The sequence below is a fragment of the Bos taurus genome, chromosome 15 (assembly GCF_002263795.3).
Source record: "Bos taurus isolate L1 Dominette 01449 registration number 42190680 breed Hereford chromosome 15, ARS-UCD2.0, whole genome shotgun sequence".
NCBI lineage: Eukaryota > Metazoa > Chordata > Mammalia > Artiodactyla > Bovidae > Bos > Bos taurus.
Genome location: NC_037342.1, coordinates 74,224,947 through 74,247,427, shown reverse-complemented (window position 1 = coordinate 74,247,427; position 22,481 = coordinate 74,224,947). Strand labels below are relative to the sequence as shown.

Here is a 22,481-nt window from a genome sequence, read left to right as displayed (position 1 = left end):
CATTTTTTCATTACTCTCCACTTGTCACTGACTTTCCCGTCCTTCCAGCTTCCTAGAAAGTTCTCTCTTGCTGGTATTTCAAGTTCCCCCTCAGGCTGGTAGGCTGTTCCACCTCACCTACCGAGTCCTTCCCACAGAAGCCAACCTCTGGGCGGAGCTCGGCACCTCTCAGAGCATCCTCTCACCCTATTCGAGGCCACCCGGTCACGAAGCCTGCTCTCGCCTCCTGATCCATTCCGCAGCACGACTGAGGGCCAGCACTTCCGCCCTCTTCGTTCACTATTGCTGAAAGTGCTCTCCCTAGCACCCTGAGGACAGGATCTGTGTTCCTCCCCTCCCCCTTTGTAAAAATCTCCTTTAATATACCTATACAATTCTAGCAAAAAAGCCGGTACTTAAAACATACTTATTTGACTAGTCTGCATTATGAAATCAAGGACTCTTAATTCTCCAAGATTTTGAGAACATTTGGGGTGGGGGGAGCTGCTCTAGGAAAAGTCGCTAAACCAATTCAAACTGGCATCACAATACGGTAAGTGAGCATTTACAGACAGAGCTCGCCGTGGACAATGTATGCCAGGGTTGCCAAAGAAAGCAGCTTTATGGTCTCCCCATCTGGACTGTGAGGATTTAAATCTCAGAAGCTATACAAAATAACTGCAAATCAGCCCCAACCTTAAAGACAGGGAAATTTATTTACAGGCCCTGGTGTACTATAAATTTGAGACCGTTCTATTAAAATGCTTTTCTTGGCTTCCCATCAGATACTTGGCAAAAGTCTTTTTCCAATAAGGTTCTTAATGCTAAACTTGAAAAAAAAAAAAGTTAAACACATAAAAATGCTCTTCCTTAAGAGTTCCAATTAAATGAGCCCTTATTTTATCCTGCTTTAAACATAAGTTGACTGATCTCCTTCACAATATGGATTTATACATTCAGGAAAACTCCAACAGAGTAACAAAATTGAAATAAAATTATGAAACTCAAAATATCCCATAATCACACTCTTCCCCAAGGCTCTCCCACTGGCCAAAGAGCCTGGCTTTGTATCAGAACCACGGTTGTCTGTTTCACCAGGAGAACGCCAAGGATCAAGGTCAACGTGTTTCGTAGACGGGTAAGTGATCCAGTAGCTTTTTTAAGGGCGAGTATGAAAGCAGAGATCGGCAAACAGAGCTTGGAGTGGCATGCTGGGACTAGAGAGCAGGGGGAGGAAGGGAATACTTGGCATTTTTTTCAAAGCCCTGAGAATTCAGTTTATGCATATTAAAGTTTTTTTCAATTTCCACAGTATGGGGGGGCGGGCAGTGGGAAAGAGTGACAGACGTTACAATGTCAAATCTTGGAAATCAGAAGTGAAGTCTTTTCCACGTTCTTCATATTTCCAGAGACGTGTCCAGTCTCCAGGGTCTCAGGCAACCACTTTTTAGGAGAGACGATCCAATAAGCAGCTAACCTGAATTGCTGGGAAGCTCATCCTGACGTTTAACCTCAATCCAGGCCACAGAGCTCTAGGATTTGAATCAAGCTGTGGGCAGCAAAACAGTATGTTCCCCGTCTGTCCCTCTCAGGTCGTGCGATCACCGGAGCATCGCTTCACGGCTCTTCTTCCGTTTCCTCACGTTAAAAAAAATTCAGATCGCTCCTCTCACTGCCTAGTCTCACTGCTCTGTTTAACAAGTTTGCTTTGTAAATTGTGTGTGTTTGGGGGCAGGGAGGGAGGGAGAAATGGACACAGACTGCTACCTAGCCGTCAACGGACACAACAGCCAAGCGCAGGGGACCCTCAGAGAACACATCCATCCAGGTTCCTGGGGGTCCTAGACATCCGAGGGCCGACGCCTTTAGGCGGATCACAAAACACTTTTAAAAAAATAAAAGCAAATTATTTTAGATAGAAAACTTTCGAAAATACTTTACGCGAAAGCCAGTATTTTAAAAACACGTTTATATACGCGAAACGTAAACCTTCCCTGAAAAGACTGCAGGGCGTTCTCAGGACAGCCATCTCTGTATTTCCACGATTTTAAGATGCTCCGTCAGAAACAGCTTCAAGGCGACAAAACAGAAACTATATTCAACAATCAAAGTGATGGTAGGACTCATTTGGATGCCAGAAACCCAAAATATGCAAAACAAACACGTACATATTTCTTTGAACCAAGGAATTCTACCGTCTTACGAGGACACACCCAGGATATCGAGAAGCACGTTCTGCCGTCTGCCATGTATCCAGAGTGCTGAGAGTTCTGTTTTCATTTTTTAAGTTTTGTGTTTTTTTTGATGTGGACCATTTTTTAAAAGTCTTTACTGAATTTGTTACAATGGTGCTTCTGTTGTTTATGTTCTGGATTTTTGGCCATGACGCATGCGAGACCTTAGTTCCTCAGTCAGAGGATCAAACCCACACAGCCTGTACTGGAAGGTGAAGTGCTAACCACTGGAGTGCCAAGAAGCCCCAAGTTCTATTTTTTTTTAACCTTTTATCTTGTGTTGGGGTATAGCCAATCAACACACAATGTTAGGGCAGTTTCAGGTGAACAGCACAGGGACCCGGCCATACATACACACGCATCCATTCTCCGTTAAACTCCCCTCCCATCCAGGCCACCACACAACACTGAGCAGAGTTCCTGCAATACAGTAGGTCCTCGCTGGCCATCCTTGGCTAACCATTCTAATCACAGCAGCGTGTACAGGTCCATCCCAAACTCTCCAGCTATTCTTTCCCGCATCTCTCATCTTGGCAACCCTAGGTTTACCCTCCGAGTCTGCGGGTCCTTTTCTGTTTCATAAGTTCATTGGTACCAGTTCTCTTTAGATTCCATATATAAGGGATATCATACGATACTTCTCCTTCTCTGACTTATGTCACTCAGTATGACAATCTCTAGGTCAATCCACGTTGCTGCAGATGGCATTATTTCATTCTTTGTAACGGTTGAGTAATATTCCATTGTATATCTGTACACCTTTATCCACTCCTCTGTTGACAGACATTTAGGTTGTCTTGGCTATTGTAAACAGTGCTGCAGTGAACACTGGGGCACATGTATCCTTTTGGATCATGTTTCCCTCCAAATATATGCTCAGGAGTGGGACTGCCAGGTCATATTGCAGCTCTATCTTTAATTTTTTAAGGAACCCCCATACTGCTCTCATAACGGCTATACCGATTTACATTCCCACCAACAGTGCAGGAGGATTCCCTTCTCTCCACACCCTCTCCAGGATTTATTATTCACAGAGCATTCCATCCAAGTTCTATTTTTAAAACAGCCTTTCTGTCTTCTCTATTCATGCCTGACTGGCAGATGCCCCATGTCACAGCCCCTCACTTACAGTCTTTCTGTCCTTCAAAGATGTAACTTCGAAACTACCATGTCTATGGAAAGCAAACAGTTGGATGTGCTGAAATCACATGCAAGATAAAAGAGCAGCCTCCTGTGGGGTCTCTGCCCTGAATAAAGTGCATGAACTGGTGGACACACACACTTCCTGTTCTGTGGTCTCTTCTGCTCTCCGCTCGACCACAGCCAGGCCTGACAACAGTCCTGCCAGGAGAGGGGACCACATATTCTTCGACAGACATGTTCTTTTTCCTAATCAGCCCATTATATCTTCACGTCCTCCTCCGGAGAACAAATAATTGGTATGCTTAGTATAATAGGGAAAATATGAAGGCAGGCTGAGATGGGTCAGTAATAGAAAAGAAACTGGTATTTTAAGTTGGCCAAGCATTCAAGGAGAGAGAGCAAAGAAGATGCTGAATGTTTCTGCCACCTCAAAGGCTCCCAGTCAAATGAGTACAAAGAAGAGTTCAAAGGCAAGGCAGGCTCCTGACTTCCACCTCCTAGTGTGGCTGAGGTTAGAGGTCACTGCTGGCGGAGCCACTGACCAATAAAAGAATGTTTGGAAACTCCACTCAACAGATAAACTGAGGATCCATTTACACCTTCCTCCCTATCCACACAAACACTGCCAACCATACAGTCCAGTGTCTAGTCAGCCTTTCAATATCCTGGGTTGCCCTCTTTTTCATTGTGATTCCAAAGGAGACTGGGGATGTGAATGTTCCATGAGACTATAGGAAAATACTTAGTTGCATACTTCTTCCTGGCTTCCAACACGAGAAAGATAGTGGATGGAACCCTCCATCTTTAAGGCTGCCATCAAGTACTACCTCCCCAATAAATCTGTCCCTAACAGCTTTAACCCAGACTTCCTCCCATTTCAGACCACTAACATGCTTTGGAAAATCTGTACCATCTTCTCAGCTTTCTTTGGCCTTATACCTACATATCCCCAGGATGGCTATTAGGCATGTGTGGGTAGGGGTCACAGTAGTCATGTACAGATGTGAGAGGTGGACCATAAAGAAGGCTGAGCACCGAAGAATTGGTGTTTCTGAACAGTAATGTTGGAGAAGATTCTTGAGAGTCCCTTGGATAGCAAGAAAATCAAACCAGTCAATCCTGAAGGAAATCAACCCTGAATATTATGAATATTCTGACTGATGCTGAAGCTGAAGCTCCAACACTTTGGCCACCTGATGCAAAGAGCAGACTCATTGGAAAAGACCCTGATGCTGGGAAAGATTGAGGGCAGGAGAAGGAGGCAGCAGAGGATGAGATGGTTGGACGGCATCACTGACTCAATGGACAGGAGTTTGAGCAGACTCTGGGAGACACTGAAGGACAGGGAAGCCTGGCGTGCTACAGTCTAAGGGGTTGCAAAGAGTCGGACATGACTTACCGACTGGACAACAACAAAAGCAACTATTAATTTCTATTAATGAAAGGAACTGATTTCTAACTAAACCACAGAAAGCCCTATAGGCCACCCCAGCTCTTCCAATGCCACCTACGCCAACACAGCCAGCTATTGGTCTTCAGGGGTAGATAACACAGATGCGGGCTGTACTTCAAAAGTCTTAGCTTACATCCAGCTCTTACTTCAGGTTCTAGCCCTGCATATGACTTTAACGGCTGCTTCACTGTCGCATCTCAGGTGAGGAGGAAAAGTTACGCTTCCTTGTCAGGCAGAACACCCTCCTCTCTGGGTGCGTCCTAACTCCTGGGTCATGTTAAGGGCTGTCACCACGTATCCATCGATCAGATTATAGCCCCTGAACTCGAAGCTGCATCACCGTCCTCACCAAGATCCCACCCGTATCTCAGGGGTCAAATTCAGAAAGTCTGGCTCTGATCCATCACAGGAGAGCAGAATCCTGTGCTAAAAAGCACAGGAAGAAGCGGGTCTCTCTAGAGAGCGGCTCTGAGGAACGGTGTCAGCATAGCTCATGGCACTCAGGACTCCTTGGACACGGCTACTCAGAAGGAAAATGAGTCACTTCAAAGTGGATGGAGCCCTCTGCTGGTTACAACTGTGCGTGCAGCCCCTCGGGCCGGTCCTGAGTTGCCGAGCAAGAAAATCTGACCCTCTGCTCCTCAGTCTCAGCTCATTCTAACATAAGCAACCCAGGGTTCTAAGGTATCAACTACTGATGTAACAGGTTTTCCCCTAAAAGTTTATCCCTGTCTTACAAAGACTCAAATTGGACCTCCCTAAAGAGAATTCACTGAGGTGTAATAACTTCCAAGAACCAAGCGTGTGCTATTTTTTCAGTCACTCCTGCCAAGGTCTGACTGAATCAATGGAGGGGATACAGGAGATAAAGGACAAGCACATTCTGCAAAGAACAAAAGAGCTGTCTCTAATCTTAGAGAGACGGCCACGGTATCAACAGGAAGGCGGCTCCCAAGCACAGCACTTCTGCCGCCTTGGGAGGCATCTGGCAACATGTGCAGCCGTTTCAAGGTGTCACAATCTGGGAGTCAGGTGTGCCACTGGAATCTGGGAGTGGAACCTAGTCATCCTTTCGAACTCTCTGGGAAGTGCTTCAACCGGATAATCTCACCTCTGGCTGAGATCAGTTCAGTCTAGAAATCTGACATTGGGAGAAGAAAAGAGGTCATTTTGGGGATGCAGACTATTCAGAGAAAGGGAGCAGGACTAAATGGGCCACGGCAGCGAAGCATCTCAGAACATCTGAAAGTAGCAGAGAGAAGAGCACCATCAAGCAGAAGGGGGATTTAGGGGAGGGAAGAAAGTACTGCAAGTGCGAGTCGCTCAGTCGTATCCGACTCTTTGCGACCCCATGGACTGTAGCCCACCAGGCTCGTGTGTCCGTGGAATTCTCCAGGCAAGAACACTGGAGTGGGTTGCTAGTCCCTTCTCTGGGAGATCTTCTCAACTAATGGATCGAACCCGGGTCTCCTGCATGGCAGGCGGATTCTTTGCCATCTAAGCCACCAGGGAAGCCCAGGAAAGTACTGAGATCCCCTTTATTCTGCCAGTGGACATAATACAGGTTATTCACCACCAGAGACAGTAACAGGCCCTCATGACAGGAGGTGGTCATGGGAAAGAGATGATCACTCAGTTATTAAAGCTGTCAAGGACAGGAGTTTCACAGTGTTTTTTAACAGCTGAATGGAACATGAAAGCTGATCCAGCCCACCCTTGATTCCATAAATGAGGAAGTCTGAGGAGCTTTGGTCACAGATGTGTCACAGTCACACAATTAACAGAGACTGACACAGGGCTCAAGCCAGAGTCTTTTAAAGACCCCACATGTGTCTCTCAGAGCCCAAATAACCTAAAAGTACACTGTTTTAAGTAACCCTTAGTCACTCTGCTTCAATGGTTCTGATTCTGAACCTGTCATTTGAAAAGACTGGCAAGGCTCGTCTCAGATCTGTGGTTCCTAAGCCAAGTTCCCAGGGAAAAAGTACATTCTGTGAGCTGGCCCTGGGTGCTCTGCTCTAAAAACTAAGTGATTCTCTTCCCAACAGGAAGGTAGTGGGGAAGATAACTGGGCAGAATTTGCTCCTTTTCACCTCCCTGGTGTTTTCTTAGCCTTTTATAAATCTATAAAAGATGATACCTGATTTAGCAGATGATTCCCTATTTACTATGTTAACAAATCAAGATGCCATAAAATGAAACACAAAGAGCATAAACACCAGGTCCCTTCAAGGAGTACTTTTTCTTCCCATGAGTTGTAAGAACCCCAAGTTCAGATCAAGACTATAGAGATCTCTAGGCTGATTTTCTAATTCACTACAACTCAAATGAGGTCAGCAGTTAAGCAACAAATGGGGAAGCCCAGAAACCTGAACATGGGTGTGCTAGGAAATAGACTACGGGGAGGCTAAACTTAACATGTGATTTGTTTTCAAATCGGAATGTCAAAATGCTTGACAGATGAGGTCATGGGGATCCACAGAAGGCAGAGCCTTGGCCAAGGGCACAGAGTCAGTAACCGGCCAAGGCGGCATTCGCCACAGGCAGTCTAGGGTCGGAACCTACAGACTCAACCACTGTGTGATGTACCATCTGTTTGGTCTAAGGAGCTGGGTCCAAAATAAAGAGGTGGACTGAACACATCCACTAACTCCCTCCTAAAACCCTAAAATGAAGGCATAACCAAAGATAAAGAGGACGGGGAAGGAGCTAACACCACCAAAGTGTGGAAGCAGGAAAGCAGGTGGTGGCTGACGCGACAGGCCCAAGACAGCACCCGAGAGGAGCCGAGAAACCCCCGCGTTCCGCTGCGCACACTCGGGGGGAGAGGCGGAGCTCGGGGCAGGAGGACAGACGGACAACGTGTGTAAGCAGCCGTCAGAAGCCAGAGTCCCTCCCCACTTCCACACCACCGGGTGACGGCCCTGCCCTCTCCCAGAGACCTGAGGCTCATTCCTGCGACCAAGTTAGACACAGGGGTGTGTGGAGGCGGCTACAGCCTAACCCTAACCCTCCAAACCTCTTCTCCGGCTCATCACCTACACAGATAATTTTGATGAGAATAAAAACTTGTAAAAACCCATTAAAAGAAGAAAAAGAACTGGAGAAAACCATGATCTGAAAGGACGCAGGCACCGCCTCAATGTTCGCAGTAGCCCTGTTTACATCAGCCAAGACAAGGAAGCAACCTAAATGCCCACGGACAGAGGAACGGGTAAAGAAGACGCCGTACACATATACGATGGGGTTTTAGCCACACAAATGAAACAGTGCCATTGGCAGCACCGTGACAGACCTAGAGGTGAGTGAGGTCAGACAGAGAAAGACAAATACCAGATGATGTTGCTTATATGTGGAATCTAAAATGATAGTACAAATGAACCTATTTACAAAACAGAAGCAGAGTCACAGATGTAGAAGACAAACTCAGGGTTACCAGGGTGGAAGGGAGAGAGGAATAAACTGGGAGATTGGGACTGATGTATACACACTACTATACATAAAATAGACAATTAATAAGGCCCTACTGCATAGCACAGGAAACTCTGCTCAGTACTCTGTGGGGACCCTGGCTAGCTGATACACAACACTCAAGGTCAAAGCTCCTGAGAAGCATCACCCTGAAACACACCAGCTTCCATGTCCGTCTCAGTCACCAGAGCCCTCACCTGCTGTGTAAACGGCCTTCCAGAGATGGGCAGCTCTGCATCCTGAACACATAGCAGAGGTGTGACATTACTGTCACAGCAGGCTTGCTTCAGGAGCGTTTCTGAATCTTTGACAGTTATTATTCCAAGCCTCTCTGATGCAACTCCCTAACGCTGTTTTCCTCTTTTAAGTCTGGCTGACCGACTCAGTGGAGGATATCAATCCCATGCCCGCTCTCAGCGGCATGGATACTGCTCTGCGTCCAAGCAGTCAAGGCCACCTTTCACCTCCCCCTCGCCCCCTCCCCCGCAGGGCTGCCTGGCCCCTTACCTGTCTCTGCATTTCTTCAATCTGTCTTCGGGGGATGCTCTGCAGAATACTGTAGACATCTGACATCTTTTCTTCTGGCACAACTACAGATGCTCTAGAGACGAGAGGGAGACAGCGGATGTATGGACAGCCCTGCATACAAAGCACGGCTGCATGTGTGTCCCGCTCGGGTCTCACGAGCAGAAGCAACAATGCCCCGCGCCTCCCTCAGCCCCACGGTCCTCGCAGTGAGCAGTCCCTCTTTCCTCTCCCTTCCTTGGGACCGACCAGCGCAAAGGAGCTCCCCCGAGCTCCATCTCTCACCTCCCCGTCACCACTCCATGCCTCTCCTGTCCTCCGTCCACTCCCCACTGTGCTCCAGCCACACAGGTACCCTCTCAGCCTCCTGAATACACCACACTCTGCCCGACCACAGGGCCTCTGTGTGTCCAGTTCTGCCTGCCAGGTACACTCGTCTTCACTCATCACTGTCCACTCTAAATTAACAATGACTTCTCCTTCGGCTGTATTCCCCAATCCATTCATTTATTTAGCATGTATTTATGGAGGCCCTACTACATGCAAGGCCACACAATCTCTGTCATTTTAAACTGCAGGACTCAACTGCCACTGGAGCTCAAAAACCGCCAAAGATTATGTGTCAATGAATGGGTGTGCTGTGATGCAATAACACTTTATTTACAGACACTGGCAGCATGCCACATGCGGCCCAAAGGCCTCGGGTGACCAACCTCTGCTGCAGGTTCATGGACGAACTCTCCTGATGGAAAATGGAGCAAAAAAAATCTGAAGGAGCAGTTCTCAGACCTAGCTATGCATTACAACTGCTGGGGGACTTTAAAAATAATCCATGCAGGAACCCTGGGATAAAGGTTCATCAGAAGGTAACACTCACCTCTTCCAGTCAAGGACTTCAGAGAAAGGCAAAACGTAGGAGTCTGCGATGATCACTGGGACGCAGCCGGCCCGTAACACATCACTCAGTACCGCCTGGCCCAGCCGAGCTCCACGAAGGACCATGCAGAAAGTAGCCTCCTGCAGAACACAGGCAGAGGAGGGGATTACAAACCGGTTCCGCTGATCCACTTACTCTGATCCTGGCAGACCACAAAGTTCTCTCAAGGGCTGAAGCCAGGCAACACAGAAAATGCTAAAAGATAACAGCTCACCCGGGTGAGACTGAAAAGCTGAAGAGGTTGCAATGCTCTGGATTTCCACTCTTGAGTGTCACTGCAATGCCTCCGCTGCTTGGATTCTGAAAATGTTCACAACCCACCTCCAGGTCTTCCTCTGGAAACTCAACAGCATGACTTCCCACGGACTGGATTCTTTCAGCCCTGCGGTGCTGTGTATATCCACCGTGGCTTCCCAGGGCTCAGAATACTTACTTCTGCCTGCCTTGTACTAGAATTATTTGGACTGGGCATATCGGGCTCTTGAGAGGACCCCCTACACAGAAAGCATCAAATCTCCTTTCATCTTCCTACCCCCACAGCATCCAGCAGTGTGCTTTGTATACAGAAGACATTCATCTCATGAATGCTATGCCTTCGAAAACACATTAAGGCAGATAGGCTCTATTTAGATACAACTGAACAAAAAGCAAGACCTCACTAAAGGTCTTCCTCATTCACTCCCTCGAACCCACTGGATGTGGGCCTGTTTGGGAAAAGGAGAGATGCACAAGAAAAAAAGGTGGTTGTAATAGGTCAACCGAAAAAAATAAGGAAAGCTCCCGTCTCTAATACTCAAGTTTCTTCCAGTTTTTGCCTCTCCAGGAGAAAAACAGAAAAAAAAATTTTAAAGCAAAAATACTTAATCTTTAAAGCTAGAGAAAAGGAGAGTTCAGAAGAAATATGAAGTAACTCAATACGCCAAATTCCTCTGGGGATAAAGGAGAAAGCGATGAGAAAGGGCAGGGGGTGGAGAAGGGGCACCGGTCATGGCGCCCAGAGGGGCAGGTGGACGCTCAGCCGGCCCCGAAGAGTCGGCGTCCAGATGTGGGCATGTGTGCTGATAACCATTTTTCCTGTCTAGACAAAGGTTACTATAAATACTCCTGCTCACATCACCACTGTTATCAGTCAGACATTCCAGAGGAGATGCAGCACTTTTTGAAGGTATTTTAACAATCCCAGCACAGGCCGGTTCTCTTCGGAGACTTTGAAAAAATAAAAATCACACACAATCACACCAGCTCCTTAAGATCTCTCCTTGAACTGAACTATTTGTGTTTTAAATACTTAAGCGAACAAAAGATTTAAAATATAAGGAAAGCTGAGTGCCAAAGACCTGATGCTTTTGAACTGTTGGGGCTCTCGAGAGTCCCTTGGACTGCAAAGAGATCAAACCAGTCAATCCTAAAGGAAACCAGTCTTGAATATTCATTGGAAGGGCTGATGCAGAAGCTGAAGCTCCAATACTTTGGCCACCTGATATGAAGAACTGACTCATTTGAAAAGTCCCTGATGTTGGGAAAGATTGAAGGTGGGAGGAGAAGGGGACGACAGAGGATGAGATGGTTGGATAGCAATGAGTTTGAGTAAACTCTAGGAGATGATGAAGGACAGGGAAGCCTTGCGTGCTGCAGTCCATGGGATCACAGACAGTCAGATACGACTGAGTGACTGGACAACAGCAGAGTGAACAAAACTCAATTTCTGCTTTCCCAGCCCCCTGGCTCTTGGAGTATCAAACAGCCTGCTTATAATACAGAAGTATAATACAGGACTACTCTGCCTGCAGTTACGAAGTGCTGGCACTCCCACGACACCAGGAGGACACATGTAGGGAGGCAAAAACACCAAGAGAAAAAACGGTAACAAAAAATAAAGACCTCCCACTCCCAGGAAGAACTAACTGTGGCCGTGGCGAGCTGGCTCAGTTGGAGGATACAAGCTGCAGCTTAAAGAAGCAAGCTCCTCTGGGCTGGATAAGGAATACAGGAATAAAAGCAAAATACACGTGCCTGCTTTGACTACACGGCTCCTCTGTACATCTACGGGGTGTGTCTTTTTGCAGTAAGATGAGTTCGTGGAAGGAGCCGGAACGCTCAGGGGCCAAGCGGCTTTGCACTAACGGCACGCAGACCCTGAAGCTCCCAGAAGTCCACGGGGCAGCAGTGGAGAGCAGTCCGGTTTTGCTCTCCGCTCAGGGAGCTTGACGAGTGCAGCTTGGAGCGGAGCGCCTGTCGGCTGGGCTCAGCCCCAGCCCGGGCCCTGAGAGGGGCGGGCGGAGCACTCACCTGCAGCACCTGCGGGTAGTCAAAGGCCTGCTGCTGGTGGCAGCGCCTCCGGGCGGCAGGGACGCCCTCGGAGAGGTTGCTGCACTTGTCCAGCACCAGCACCGCCTCGCCGTGTCTGGCCTGGAGGGCGGCCAGGTCCTCTCTGTACTCTGGATGCAGGGCCACCTGGGACGACAGCAGGAAGTACCGCCGCGGCCTGCGAAGCAGAAAACGGGGGGCACTGGGACCCTGGCCGCCGCTGCATGAGTCACGGTGAGGCCAACTTCGGGTCTAGAGCTTAGGGCTACGAGTGCTTTCTCACCCATCTTCACTCACGTCCTTGACTTCTGGGGAAACTACACTCAGCACTGCTGAATATTTAAACTATTATACATGCTGAGAAGGCAAGCAATGACTCATTCACATGCTGAAGCATCATGCTGTTGTTAAAGGGTTCATTTAGGAAAAGTTCTTAACGTTTTGAGGAAATGCTTATAATAGGCCAAGCTTAGGGAGCATGCTTTAAGAGTGTGAGTGTGTATGTGTGTGTGTGTGTGTGTGTGTGTAAAGAGAGAAACTGACTGACTGGTTGATTATTTGGAAGAACATCCAACGTTAGCATTAGTTCGATCTGAGTTCTCTGCTCTGAAAAGCAGCTGAGAGCAGGCTGCAACCTTCAAAGAGGAAAACAAGGGGTCTTAACAGACAGCACTGACCGTGAAAGCAGCCTACTTCCGGCTGCTGACGGGCACCCTATGCTATGGGGGAGCTCCAGGGAAAGGCAGCCCCCATCCTCAAGGCCAGATGGATTCAGGAAGACCAAACTTGGTCGTGGAGAACAAGTGGAAAAAACTGGCTTTGTCAATGGATGGAACCAGTCTTAACATCGGATAGCAAGGATGCGTGAGAGAGAACAGACTGAAGAAAGGATTTCCAAGGGTCTAGCACCATTCAGATCTCCACGAGAAACAAAATGTGAACTCACTGGGGAGACCAGAAGGTAAGTAATTCTCTCCGAGAAGGCAAGATTCCCACAAGGCAGAGAGGTTACAGGGGCAATAAACACGACCTCAGCAAAGGAACCAGCAGGGATCACTGAAGAAGAAAGGAATGATAGAAAGCAGGCTCCAGAAGAAATGAAACCCCCATCAAACCCAGAAGCAGGACTCAAATCTTCCTCAAACTGTACAGACCAAGGATAACACCCAAGACAGCCATCTCTAGGCAAGGCCACCAGGGGAGCTAACAAGAAGCAGTGAGAAAGAAAGGACTCAAACCCTCTAGTCTGAACCCAACCCCATACCTTCTTTTCTTCTTGCTTTGGAGAGAAAGAAAGGGAAATTGCTTTATTTTCCTTTCGTTTCTCAGGCTTAATTGGAGGGTCCAGCTGGAGAACACCTTACACATCTACCCGTGGCCAAAAAGAAATCACTCTCTGAGAGAGTGTTATCTTTCCCAAGCTTTAAGCGTCACGCCCAAAAGACACAGAGCAAGCAGGGAGTGAGGAAATGAACACTCTCCCAGCTGCAGATCAGCTCGACTCCAGCAAATGGAGCAGCGCACACCACAGCTGATGGCCCTCAAGTCCCCGGAACCATCTCTTCCGGTCATTTCTCTCTACAGTCGAACTGAAAGCAAAGGCAGGCAGGGAAGACAGGGACAAGCAGACCCCCTAGAACGTCACTGTTCAATAGCAATTAGCCACGTGAGACCACTTAAATCTATTAAAGTTTTAAAATCCAGTTCCTCGGTCACCTTAGCCCCATTTCAAGGGCTCAACAGCTATACGTGGAAGTCGGCACCCCACTAAACACAGATCATTTCCTCACTGAAAGTCCTGCTTGAGAGAGCTGCCCCAGACAGCAGTGCAGACCCGGAGCCCAGGGCAAAGGCGAGCAGACGTAAAAAAGACACCGAACAGCAGCCCGTCGGGAGACAGTTTGGATCAGCCGTACAGACTGGCTTCTCTCATCCTGGACAACTTCTCCTTCAATTGCATTTTGCTGAACAATACATTGGCTGCTGCTGCTGTTGCTGCTGCTGCTAAGTCACTTCAGTCGTGTCCGACTGTGTGTGACCCCATACCTGCTAGCCACTGAAACAGACTCTTGAATTCTACCCCCAGCCCTCAGCCTCAATCATTTTTTCTTTCGTAAAATCATCAGTTTTCAGAGGGGAGAGGTATGATGGGAAGATCACATATAGGGAGTCTTCTTCAGGCATCCCAAAGGGAGGACTTCTGTGATCAAGCTCGTCTGCTTAGAACAGGAGGAAGATGGACAGTCAAACTCTCAACGCAAGCACGGAAACCACCTCAACAACTCAGGCCATTTGAAGATGAGCTGTCTTGTGAGGTGGTGAGTCTTTTTCACCACAAATCAGAAAACTTTTCAGGAAGAAATCACAGTAACAAGGTATACATTAAGTCAGAACTAGTGTTAGTTGCTCAGTCGTGTCAGACTCTTTGCAACCCCATGGACCGTAGCCCTCCAGGCTTCTCCATCTGTGGGATTTTCCAGGCAAGAATACTGGAGTGGGTTGCCATTTCCTTCTCCAAAGTGAGAGCTAAACGGCCTCTAAAGACCTTTCCAGTCCCCAAGACGCTGGCTCTACGGCAGCTGCCACAGAGCGCTGGGACTTGCTGGGTCCCTGGAGACTTCCTATTTAAGTAGAGCCGCTAACACAAAACTGGCACTCCAGGCTGCCTCGAACAGGAGCGGCCACGCTGGTGTCCGAGGGGGTCCCTGCAGGCGGGTGTGCAGTGCTGGCGTCCTGGAGGGGAGGCAGCGTTTCCGTGCGGTGGGGCTGGCCCACTGGGAGTGCTCTAGTCCTCGTCTGGGGGAGAACTTCTTGGGGGAAGAGCAGGGAGGTGGCCTGGCCCAGACTGTGAGATCCCTGAAAGAGGGAGCGGGGACGGGACAGAGGGAGTCATGGCCTCCCCACCTGCGATGCGGAGGCCAAGTCAGGGCAGGAGGGCAGCCCAGGCTGAAGGCGCACGGGGAGGGTGATGGCACGGGCGGCACCCCTCCAGTGTGGGGGGGTCAGAGCCCAGGAAAGGTGAGGAGGGGGCCTGCCCCGGGGTGACGACGGGAAGCAGGAGCTCGGCACAGGGGGTCAGAGCCCAAGTGGGGCGCAGAGACACCTGCGCGGTGAGGGGCAGAGGCAACCACAGGGCTCTGGTCACGCACGACAGGGTTGATCAAGCAAGATACAGGGGATAACGGGAGCTAGACTCCTCACTGTCCGAGAAGGAAATTACAGCTACGGAAAGAGAGAGAGCCAGAATCCCCTGCAGCACTGGATGGAATAGGAGAGAGCGACGGGAAGGCATGGTTTTCAATACACATAGACAGAGAGAGAGGGAGCCATCTACGTAAGACGGAGAAACAAGTACAGATGCTAACACGTGGTGCTCAAAGAAACTCTGGAGTAAAGAAAGACTCTGGGCTGATTTTGCTGTTACGAAACACAGTTCTATTGTAGACACTTAGTCACCACGCTCAGTGGGTCCCCACCCAACACCACCATTTTCTACATAAATGTGCAGATGTGAACAAGAGTCTAAAAATGTTCCCCCTGCCTGCATGCTGGCTCGCTCTGACCTGGCAGATGGTGGGCTGGTGGAGTAGGCCCATTTTAGTTTTAAGCAAACAGAATCTTAAGGTGGATTTGTTTTTCTTTCGAGGACTAAAATGACCAGCTATGACTTTCATGTTTCTTCCCAGCAGAGCTGATATCGAAGGTTCAGCAAAATCATGCTGAGAACTCCAAGTTTCCCTCCATAGTAACCGTTGTAAACTCCCAATTTAGTTCCTTTTAGAGAGAGAAATGACGAGAATTCCAGCTGAGGCCAACACATCTGTGAGAAGAAGCTATCAATAGCAACAATCCTCAGCTTCCCATTGGACAATATTGAGAGAGATTTAAAATAAAAATAAAAACAAAGCCCTTGCTACTCTACGCAGCCCTCAAGAGATGTGGGAATTCCCTTAAAAAGCAACTCTCACAAAGAGCAACAGATTCCAAATGCTGCCGTGAGGTCACCCAGACTGCCTCCTCCCAGATCCCTGGAAAGTGTGATGAGCCTAGAGCCTGTCTTTGCTTTTCTTTTTTCTCTCCTGAGGCAGAGGAGTGTTATTTGTAAAGGAAACAGCACAACTACAGGGCCCAACTGCAAACCCTGGAGGGGAAACGGAGTGGGGTGGGTCCGCATCGGGCCACAGAAATCCACCGCTTGTCCAGCACGGGGAGGACCATCCCCTTGTGTCTTGAGCATCCTGCTGCTGCTCTGGAAGACAGACTGCTTAAGATTCTCTAGTTTCTAGAGTCTCAGGACTCTAAAGATCAACAGCAACCTTAAACCATCTAAGGATAGTCATTTCAGTCTAGTTACACATAAAAATTAGAGATCAAGTTACCAAGAAAATACCACCAACAGAGCAAGCTTGTAATTCTTGGAAACTTATTTGAAGGTAATTTGTACTGTTCAGAGTGGTTTGCTCTCCTTCGTTTCAATCTCTCTCAGTCTTTTCCTTTCAGCCTGTTTTCTTCCCTGGATTAAATCTTAAGGGACGTGCCAGTCCTCAACCAACATTAGAGACCTAGATTACACTCGGGAGAGTAGATGATAAAGAGAGTTTAGTCTGAGCCATCTTAAGACTGCTCACCCTGTGTCCCCCAGGCTTTCTCCAGCCACAGCACTGCTGACATTTGGACCCAATGATGCTTTGTGGTGAGGGGCCGCCCTGGGCATGGCAGAAGTTTAGGGCATCACCAACCTCCGCCTGTTAGCTGCCCACAGTGCCCCGTGCAGAACAGACTTAACTCAGTGGGCCTGGCGGCTCTCTTCTTTGAAAGGCTGGCCCTTGGCTGGTGCATGGGAACTTCGATTTCAGGGGAAAACAGTACAAATGACAGGATTTATGAATGCTGTATATTGTCACCCTGCTTATTTAACTTCTATGCAGAGTACATCGTGAGAAACGCTGGACTGGAAGAAACACAAGCTGGAATCAAGATTGCTGGGAGAAATATCAATAACCTCAGATATTCAGATAACACCACCCTTATGGCAGAAAGTGAAGAGGAACTCAAAAGCCTCTTGATGAAAGTGAAAGAGCAGAGTGAAAAAGTTGGCTTAAAGCTCAACATTCAGAAAACGAAGATCATGGCATCTGGTCTCATCACTTCATGGGAAATAGATGGGGAAACAGTGGAAATAGTGTCAGACTTTATTTTTGGGGGCTCCAAAATCACTGCAGATGGTGACTGCAGCCATGAAATTAAAAGACGCTTACTCCTTGGAAGGAAAGTTATGACCAACCTAGATAGTATATTCAAAAGCAGAGACATTACTTTGCCAACAAAGGTTCATCTAGTCAAGGCTATGGTTTTTCCTGTGGTTATGTATGGATGTGAGAGTTGGACCGTTAAGAAGGCTGAGCACCGAAGAATTGATGCTTTTGAACTGTGGTGTTGGAGAAGACTCTTGAGAGTCCCTTGGACTGCAAGGAGATCCAACCAGTCCATTCTGAAGGAGATCAGCCCTGGGATTTCTTTGGAAGGAATGATGCTAAAGCTGAAACTCCAGTACTTTGGCCACCTCATGCGAAGAGTTGACTCAATGGAAAAGACTCTGATGCTGGGAGGGATTGGGGGCAGGAGGAGAAGGGGACGACAGAGGATGAGATGGCTGGATGGCATCACTGACTCTATGGCCGTGAGTCTGAGTGAACTCCGGGAGTTGGTGATGGACAGGGAGGTCTGGCGTGCTGCGATTCATGGGGTCACAAAGAGTCGGACACGAGTGAGTGACTGAACTGAACTGAACTGATGCTGAACACCTGCTTTCCTTCTGGAAGCCTGCAATTCCGCACAGGAAGTAAGGGAGAGGAAAGACTTATGGACAGCAACTAGATTTCTGATTTGGGGAGCTTGGTAGACAGCGCTGCAAACTGACTGAGAGAGAGACAGACAGAGAGAGAACTGAAGGATAAATAAGGTTGGTGTGGGACAGGAATGACGGACCCTCAAGGACCCCGGCCTGTCACTGATGGTTCGACTGCAGTGCAACCCGCCCCCCGGGCCCTCACTGGCATCTCTCAGCACCGCTGGCTGTGCCCGAGGCGCCTTACCCGGGCCCCTTCTCCGGAAGGTCCACCTCGGCTGACAGCGGACTATAGACAGGAATGCTGACATCGTAGCCTTGCCGATAAGTCCACGTAGAGAAGCCACCACCAGCCAACAGAGCCCTGAAAAACAAAGGGTTTTGTCAAACGGTGAGAAAGAAAGACAGTCTTCGTTCTGATAAGCTCTGTGGAAAGGGGCAGCTGGATGTTCATAACAGTATCAGCCACAGCTGATGTTTACCAAGTCACTTTTCTAGAAAGACACAGTGCTAAACGTTGTACAGCATCTCAGGGGCACTCGCTGCATCCTCGTCCTGAGTCACCCGCCTTCCTCTGGGGTCCTAAGCAGTCTGTCCTTACTTTCCCTATTTTAAAATACAGCACAGCCAGGAGGACAGCCTGCGAACGGCCCCTCTGCTACCTTGTTTGGATCCCATTCACCTCTCCGAGAAGTCACAGACGGTGAACGTGGTAGTGTTAGTCGCTCCGTCACGTCCAACTCTTTGCAACCCCATGAGCTGTAGCCCTCAAGGCTCCTCTGTCCACGGAGTTGTCCAGGCAAGGACGCTGAAGTGGGTTACCATTCCCTTCTCCAGGGGATCTTCCCAACCTAGCGATCAAACCAGGGTCTCCCGCATTGCGGGTAGAATCTTTACCATCTGAGCCACCGAGGAGGCCCTGACTCTTAAACACATTTACAGTAATACGAATAACAACAGGACTGGCTGGGGCAGTCACTTACCGTCCCACTGACGGAAGCTCAGGGGACAATGAGCTAAAAAAAAAAAAAGCCACGGTGACGGCAAAGTACCCCATCTCACGCTGCCTGCGCCCCAGCCCGCTCCAGTTCCCACAAGATCAGTTCTTTTCACTGTCGTCCCAAAGCTTCGTGTGCACTGTGTAGCCTCTACCAGCTCTCACCACCCATTCCAGCTACTCAGTCTTATCAACCCCATGCTTCCACAGGAAGCAGAATCCAGAACTTGACCTCGAGTGCTTCTCCTGCAAGTCCACCCACACGAGCTTTTATTCTCCTTAATTAGAAAACCATGAACACGCTGCTTTAACTGGATCCAGCAAGTAATACAGTGACACTTCATTAGAAAGGAAGCAGGTGTACATCACACCAACGTTTATGGTTATTGTGTCCCGGGGGGCCCCCGAGCCCATCAAATCACTTACTGGGGCAGAGTGCTGCCAGGTCCATGCGCGGCACAGTCTGAGCCAAAATGTATGAACTGCAAAGCCACATTTTTTGCAATCTTGATTGCTACCAATCCCCTCCCTGCCCTGATGACAGCCTACATTCCCTTCTTACATGACCAGTTTAAGTTCAAAGATTTCCAAACCACCCCTGGAAATCCCAATCTGTTTGTTTAAGCTTTATGAAACCAAGAACTGGTTAGGGAGGTAATGTGCAGGCTGGAACACCTCTCCAGCTGCCAGTCCGCTCTGTAAAACTTAATGACTAGCCGTAGTACCAACATACGGTCTCATTTTTCCTGATTAGCATTCGGCAGTGACTCCGTCCAACATGAATTTGGGTGGGTTCCATGACCATGATGGCAAGCAGACTGCAGGGGCCCCCACGATCGATGTGCAGAGGAGGAAACACAGATCCAATATACCAGCATCAGGCGGCCCAGGTAAGCGGCGTGGTGGGTGATGTAATTACACCCACGCCCCAGAGGAAGGGGCGAGCATCTGTGGTGAGGAAGCAGGTGTACATGACACCAACTTTCACTGTTACTCTCTCCCTGGAGCCCCGGGGCTGAGGGAGGGGGTTAAGCCCTGGGAGGAGGCAAGCAGGTAACCGGAAGCATGCCTCATGTCACAGATCACGCACATGCAATCTCGCTGGAGCTCTCAGGAGGAGCCACCGCTGCAATTAGTCAAACAAGCCTCACACCGGCCCTGCTGCTGACAAGACCTCCACTCCAAATCACCGCATCTTCTTCTGCCAAGCTTTCCTGAACATTACCAAGGAGAAAATAGTGTAAGCCTCCCTTGCTTTACAGCACATGTGTTTTACATTGACTGAAAAGTGAATTGCTGAGAAGCGCGTTCTGTTTTCCCAAATCGGAGATCTGTTCCAAAGCTGAGAGAGACTGAACGGGAACGGTGCACCTAAGAAAGCATAGCTGTGAGCACCACGACTCACCCCAGGCCAGGTGCTCCGTCGCTGGGAGTGTCCGCCAGCATCTTCAGCACTTCCCGGGACTCGAAGACCCAGGGACATCACTGAGCCCTCTTCCTCCCTGTCTTGTGGACCCTCGTCCCTACGCTGGGTCTGCCCCAGATGCCCTCACAGCTCGCCTCCTCCCATCTGAGTATCCACAGAGCTAAACACGGTTTGTCTGCAAGTGTATCTTTTGCTTCCTTTTAATCAGGCCTGCGAATCCCTCAAATACAAAGATTCAAGTTTTAGGTTTTGCAAAAAAAAAAAAACTGACCAACTCTACTGGCTATCCTCATTTGTTTACAGATTCAAACTGTAAAAAAAGAAAATGAGACATATATATCTGAGCAACGGCTAGATATTTGGTGAATATCTAGTGATGTTAAAGAACTAAGTGTTAATTGCTGTAGGTATGATATTAGTGCTGTAGTTATATTTTTTAAAAAGCCCTTGAAAAAAGTTGAAAGTATCAGTCACTCAATTGTGTCCAACTCCTTGTGACCCCATGGACTACAGCCCGCCAAGATCCTCTGTCCATGGGATTTTCCAGGCAAGAATACTGGAGTGGGTAGCCATTCCCTTCTCCAGGGGATCTTTCCAACCCAGGGATAGAACCAGGGGTCTCCTTCATTGCAGGCAGATTCTTTACCGACTGAGCCACTGAGTTACACACAAAAACTTCTTCTGCAGTCTCAAATGGAAATATTTACGGACATAATGATACAACATCTGAGATTTGTTTCTAGATAATCTGGTGGGAAGAAGGTAGGAGCATAGATGAATCAAGTTGACAATTAACAAAGCTGGACAGTGGTTGTGTGGGGCTCACTTCTTTTATACAGGTTTTAAAATTTTCCCTAAGAAGTTTAAATAAATATACACCTATACAAAAGTAGAAATTTGAGAGAGATACTTGCAAAGAAAGGATAATAAAAATCTAAAGTAGTAATAAAATTACAGAATATAGCTGAGAAAACAAAGATCAGTAAAGTCAGGCATTGAAGAGGTATAATTTGCTATCATTTGACTTAAAATGGATAGGTGAATATATGTGGGTGTTTGACTAGAAATCCATCAAAGACTCAAAAAACACACAGTATTTGAGAACAATGATTACCTCTCAGTAAAAGAGTAAAACCAGAGGAAAATTTGAAAACATATTTTTACACTTTACTCTTTGTATACTTGCACACTGTTTCAATCTTGTACCCAGAAGGTATATGTGTACCACACATAGGATTTTCAAAAACTGAAAGAGAAACACAGATTCACACAGCATGAAAGATGTATTTGCTGAGCTGACATCTGCTTTAGTCCTGGTCCTTGCATTTTTCTGAGTCAGATAATTCTTAAAAAAAAAAAAAAAAATCACACTTATGACTTTAGATTTCAGGGGCATCTTAGAAACGGTCTAAATCTAGCCTGTTTTCTAATTTCTGAATAACCAGATATGCAGCTTCTGCTAAAACCATCCTACACGCATGGTTCTTACCTCCTCTGAATCCAGGAGCAAGGACAAAGGGTCAGAAAAATTAACAAACAAATCTACTATTCCTTACTCCAACCAGTTCGAAGACCACCTCGGCTTCAAAATGAAATTTCCCACGTGGAAAGATAAAGGAGGACTATTTGATGATTCATTACTTGCTACAGGACTGCCTATAATCACTTCCAAAAATACACGCACAGGGAAAATGATTTACCCTTCCTGATCCTTAACACCTAAGCACCAGCAAGAACTTCAACTCTCTCCTGATTACTTGACACTTTCCTGCAGAGAAATGAAACTCCTTGTAACATGTGCACTCGATAAAAATGAAATCTTTCTCCCAGTCAGATACAAATACCAAAGCGTCAGCAAGAACCGACATGTCCCAAACAGAAACGAACCCTCCTCAAACTAAACCCAGAGCAGCAGGTGAAGACACTGCATTCCCAGCACCTCTCTGCCTTCCCTTTTCTGTCCCCTAACACATTTCACTTTCCCAGAACAAGCAAACGCATAGACAGTAACGCACTCCGGAACGCTGGGCGAAGAGCCAAACCAGAGACCGCCTTGTGTTCAGCGGGTTTCTACAGAACTTGTGTGGCCTGACTGCCCTCTACCGTCCAAAATGGTTTCTACACCAAAGCTGAGGGATGGCGCTAGGGTCTTTTCTAGTGA

At 48.0% G+C, this 22,481-nt stretch overlaps 1 protein-coding gene across 4 annotated transcripts in view; it reads right to left on the bottom strand.

Moving 5' to 3' along the window:
• Nucleotides 1–22,481, bottom strand: part of EXT2 (exostosin glycosyltransferase 2) — a 149,143-nt gene that overhangs the window by 105,526 nt on the left and 21,136 nt on the right. For all 4 annotated transcript variants that reach the window (NM_177496.4, XM_005216407.5, XM_010812797.4 and 1 more), the window contains 4 exon segments: nucleotides 8,788–8,881; nucleotides 9,683–9,822; nucleotides 12,032–12,227; nucleotides 18,145–18,261. In NM_177496.4, coding sequence (NP_803462.2) covers nucleotides 8,788–8,881; nucleotides 9,683–9,822; nucleotides 12,032–12,227; nucleotides 18,145–18,261 — 547 coding nt within the window.